This window comes from Amblyomma americanum, chromosome 1, assembly GCF_052857255.1.
Source record: "Amblyomma americanum isolate KBUSLIRL-KWMA chromosome 1, ASM5285725v1, whole genome shotgun sequence".
Lineage (NCBI taxonomy): Eukaryota > Metazoa > Arthropoda > Arachnida > Ixodida > Ixodidae > Amblyomma > Amblyomma americanum.
In genome coordinates this window covers 316970153-316975427 of record NC_135497.1, presented here as the reverse complement: position 1 = coordinate 316975427, position 5275 = coordinate 316970153, and the positions used below count along the sequence as shown (strand labels likewise).

The window sequence follows — 5275 nt, the reverse complement described above, 5'->3', positions numbered from 1 at the left end:
CTTTTTATATAATCGTGCAGCCACAACGCAGCAGCACACGTGCTAGTGGACGAAATTGAGTGTAGGGGCCGGTGACGGAAGAGTTATGTCACCCTAGCTGAGTGAGCACTGGTAGCACCATTCTCTCCATAACCTTTCCCATACAGGGAGTGTTATCGGTCGGAGGTTTGCAGCTGAACTCATCGGTCTACTTAGTTTCCTTGCAAAATTCTCTGCCTCTGCAAAAACAACGGCACATTAGCGCTCACAGAGCGCTGCTAGGCCGCGAAAGGAATGAAGAGACCGCATACGCGTTATTTGATTTAATAAATTACAACAGTGCTGCTAATCTTAACCAATTCACCAATATCGAAAAAAAAAGAAAGTATAAAATCTCAACTGCCGCCGGCTATGTCCGCGAAGCATGAGGACTTGCAGAACTCAGCAGGACGCAGTCTGCAAATGAGAGAAAACGTGATTGAGGGTTGTGAATCAACAGGAGGGACCCCGAACATAGTAACTTAGACTAAATAGCGTTCAACACAGCACACTTTTCGTCAGGAATTTGGAAATCACGCTTGGGATCATACTAAATGAGACACTGAGGTATAGCTGCCGTCAGAGTGAAACACCCTCGAAAAAGCCCGTTGCTACTTCAGTTACACTTCTCCCTAATGCCTCAACGCAAGAGGTCTCTCCACTCTCATTCTTGAATACTGCATGTTCTGCACAAGTGGAACAAAAGTATTCTTCAGTATGCAAGCAGGTTCGCTGCTTTGCAACTTCCCGGTGTTTTTTTCAGTACTCTGCGTGGCCGTTGCATGAAATTCTTGCAGCCGTCATGAAAGTTTAGATAGAACAGTCAAATATCCAGAATTGGCGATGCAGATGAGTGTTCCGCGACTCTTATCAATTTTGTTTTCGTGGCCTAGTCGTTGGCGACATTCTGCTTGGACACAGTATCTAGCGTGAGTTCTTTGCAGATGAGTAGGACACTCCACCCCACTTTTCATCTCAGTAAAATCTGATCTGGTGCTTTTTATGGCCATGTTTATATTTTGCCAGCAGAAATATACTCAATTATTGGCGAAAAAGTTCCATTTAAAAACATTCTCGCCACCCGATTCGAATTTGGGACGTCAAGAAGAAAACAAATTGAAGAGCACTTAAGTCAACTTACATGCATCAAAGCGAAAGCCTTTCCGTTGTCCTGTTGAGCTCTTAAACTCAACACAATCCCCTCGCGGTTCTCGAATTAGTTTCGGTTTCAAATTACGACCTACTATGCCTTTGTTATATTTGATGTGTTCGCTATATCCGGACTTAAGTTACGACCAATGCCTTCTAAAACATCCTCTTTCCGTCGGAGTAAGTGACCGAGTTGTTAATACGATTGATTACTAATCCGTTATGTTCTGCTTATTGTGGGCTCGTGTCCCATCCCCGTCGACGTTTTTTCATCTTTCAATTTATTTGATTGACAGGTGGAACGTACAAATTCTGAGGACGCACAAATCCTGTCCACCATGATGGCCCTAAGCCTGTCGCCTTAAAAAACTCCGTGATCACCGCTTTAGAGTAAACACCAGCGTTTCCTAGCCTCAGGGCTGTGTTGTCCGTAACAGCTGCTCAGAGGCCTTGAGGTACCTGCCACAATACAAGACACAATTATTCTGCGTATGATGTGGTAGCCATAGAATAAGGCAGGATGCTCTGGACAAATATCGACTGGAAACAGCGAGAAGCCGGATTAGATACCTGTCTTTCATTCAGGCGACGTGGCGAGGTCTGCTTTCGTGGTTCCCTGAAAAACTCAGAAATAAAACTACGCTGTTTTCGAGAATCCACTAAACATTGAAGTTCAGCCTTTGCACTATTCGCTTTGCTCTAGATTACATATGCCTTATTACCCATGTTCTTGGACGACTGTCCGAATGAACTGCACATAAGCCTCAACTCTATGTTGCTATCGACAGGTAATGTCTTTAGGTACACTATACAGACGAGGCGAAATGAGATACTGTTTGGGAATGCAGTGGCATAAGAAAAACACAAATACTGCGCCGTAAATAAGAAGGACGACCACTTTAGCTTTAGTGCTTCATGCTATGCTATATGCTTTAGTGGTAAAGTGAGCTCCTGAGAAGCCGCAAAATATAACGCGCATCGCAATCTCGGATACTGACATGGTAATCAGGACAGGGTTTGTAGACACAAAGCCCTGCATTATGTTGTTAGTACTACATATGCATACCCCTCAAAGAACACCGTTGCGCCGAAAGTTACTGCTTATTAATTAGCAGCAGGGACCCAGTAATGTGGCTATAAATGCACTGAGGCTTCGCAAAGTAAATTTGTATCGTTTATGCGGCCTAATAACGCATTTAAGAACCGCTGCTTCTTGATATAAACGTTCACCTCATATCGTTAGGTCGATGTAAAAAAACTAGCCACCAAAAAATATTTACCTGGCACACATTATCTTTGTGATTTGTTGAACGGCGGGTACCAACATGCGCCAAGTAAACGCTCATGGTGTACCGTCAAGAATGGCATTTGCGGTTGCGTTGCCAGCTGAACAACTGCGCGGGAGGACGTACTGCGCATGCGGCTGTCAGACGCCACTTACGGATGCGGCTGGCAGGGGCAGCAGCACCACCGCTCCCGGACACCCTCCTAGGTGCAGGAACTCGGCCGCCATGACGAAGCGATGGCAGCCGGGGCCTTTGCCGGCGGAGTCTGCACCACACAGGTGACGATGCATGGGGCCCCAGCCGATGTCTTGCTCCACTGGAAACGGGTTCGAGGACTCAGTTATTGGCTGCAGCCGGCAATATGTGAGCAAGAATATTAGGTAAACGAAAAGGCACAATGAATTAGAGTTCGTAAACGCAAATAAACAAGCACTCGTGCTGATTCAAATCTTACTAAGCAGTACAGGATGGTAAAATTCTGCGTAAGCAGTGAATTTAGGTTTTTTGGTTTTGTGAAAACTGTTGACCGATGAGGTAAATTGGATGAGGAAGGTCAAGGAAGTGATGATGTGTGATTAAAGAATTGACGACATCTCTAATTGGCCTCGGTTGTGTTATACAAATGCTGTAAAAATAACAACGGCACATTTATAATCATTATCAGTGAAAATAAAATGAGAAATATTTAGTATTATGCGGTCTATCTCACCACCAACTCCAAATGTAAGGATTAAACACTTTGCTTTGAGGTAAAACTGATCGTACACTCGTATTTCCTATTCTCCATTCAAATGCATTTTAAATGATGTGCACAAGACTTTTACGTCATTAGTTCATCTCTGAAATTTTATTTTGTTTAGCAATTACGGGGAATTTACCTTAGAGCTCTCAAAACTGTGCCCGAATTTAATGACCTCAGTTCGCCGCCCTACCACACTTAATTCGTCTAACACGTATTAATCTTCGGAGAATTGTTACGCATGTGACAGCACTTCACAAGACCAAGGTTGCAGTCTTATGGGTGCGCGGTGGCCTTTCGACATGGTGCCGTTCTTCGGTCTCTATTCGTTATGGCACGGATTCGCGGTGCTTTGGCGAAGGAGACCAGATTACAGTGGCTAATCAGCCAATCGTAACTGTACTGAAGAACCATCATTGATAACCACGCGGGAATCGTAGCCTTGTTTGTGGAGGCGTCAGGATTGCAGTATGGGCAGCACTAGGTTCCTTTCTAGATAAAACAACTATTCAGGGATGCCGACGATGTGGAAAGCGGGGGCACTCCCGCTACCGGCGCCTCTTTGAAAGGTGCAAACAACTGTCCACAGAATTTACTCCTTGCTACAGGCAGTCAATTTGCTGTTTTCACAAATCTCATTCGGCATAGATAAATGACCACTTTCAACTTTTCTCAGCCGGTTGATAGGTGAAGCCCAGCAGTTCTCAGTAATTGAGCAGCATTAAATTGCGACATCAGAAACGGTGAAATTGCTGCGCTTGTCGTAAAGATAAAGTTCCGTATACCACACTTTACCAACGAGCATTCTGAAACCTTGCTTTGACTCACCCAATAATGAAACAAAGCTTTGGCGCCTGCTGCAGGCGCCCATACAAGCCGTCATTGAATCACATGGTGGAACAAGAGGTCTTCATATATATTTACGGGGGAACGTATTCGCGAGTAGTTTTGGACTCGTGCAGGTTTACAGCTTTCCATGGTATTCGCAATCTGTGTCCGATGACCGATAGCTGCATCTTGTGTGAGCACGCTGAGCTCTTGGCGGGCAAGTAACATCATAACTTAATGTGTGAGTATCTGGAGACTTCCTCGCACTCTTCCCAGGTTCGGACAAGCACCTGACAGGAGAATTCGAACACAGCACCAAAGCAAACCAGCGGGGCTCAGAAGCAAGCTCACCATGCCTGTCGCTGGGGGGACGGCTGACAGCTGCGCCCGGCAGTCTGCATTCCCGCACACGCGCTTCTCGGAGCCCAAGCGTCCCTTGCGGTAGTCGTGGTGGTGGTAGTCGTCAGCGCCTCTTTCTCCGAAGGCAATGGCGAGGCGCCGGACCGAGTCCCCGAAGAGCTCGGCGACGTCTGCGGCTGGTGGCTCTCCCACTGGCCGCCTGACGCGGGTTGCGATGTTCCGGCGGCCCTCAACGCAACATTTAGCTCCTTGTCCAAGATCATCCTGCATCGCAAGGTGGAGACCGGAACGAGATGGATGGAGCTGAGCAGTGGGCCGGTCAGGAGAGCTTGGGTGGACGCACATAGCTCTGCGACGCATCATCGAACAACGGTTCGAAAAAAAGATGGCGTGCGTTCTATCTCTCGCGCGGCTCGAGCGGCAGACAAGAGAGGATCGAAGACGTCGAGACGGTTTTTTTTTGTCCTTCATCTCGTTCGACTTCGATCGGCCAAGAAAAAGACGGTTATTACGCCCATATTACGGAGGTCACCGAGCGAACATTTTATTTCAATGCATGTAGTCATTTGACGCCTGCTATCGGGAACATCGGCACGCTTTTGTCGTGATTTTTTTATGGAGACGCTGAAAGATTGAGAAGTTCGAATGTTATCGACGTGGGATTCCGGAGGGAAGGTTAAGACCTTGACAAACGACGAAGAAAACTTGGAAAGAATGATTTTTCTCCTGCATGGATGTGCTTCAAAGTGGCCAATCCCCTACAGTGGGCATGTGGAATTGCTTCAGAGGCTACAACACGGTTTTTCACGGGAGCTCCAGTGAAGAAAAGAAGGAAAGCAGAGAAAAGGCGCTGTATAATATGTCGCGAAGCCCTCAGCCGCTCCTCTCTAACCGT

The 5275-nt window shown here is 46.6% G+C and overlaps 1 protein-coding gene across 1 annotated transcript; it reads right to left on the bottom strand.

Annotated features, from left to right (window-relative positions):
* Positions 1 to 378: 378 nt before the first annotated feature.
* On the bottom strand, positions 379 to 4778 carry LOC144098796 (uncharacterized). The gene is made up of 3 exons (XM_077631670.1): positions 4372 to 4778; positions 2609 to 2769; positions 379 to 435 (listed from the first exon to the last, which is right to left on the bottom strand). The coding sequence occupies exons 1-3, from the start codon at positions 4641 to 4643 to the stop codon at positions 389 to 391; spliced, it is 480 nt and encodes a 159-aa protein (XP_077487796.1). The 5' UTR covers positions 4644 to 4778; the 3' UTR covers positions 379 to 388.
* Positions 4779 to 5275: the final 497 nt, after the last annotated feature.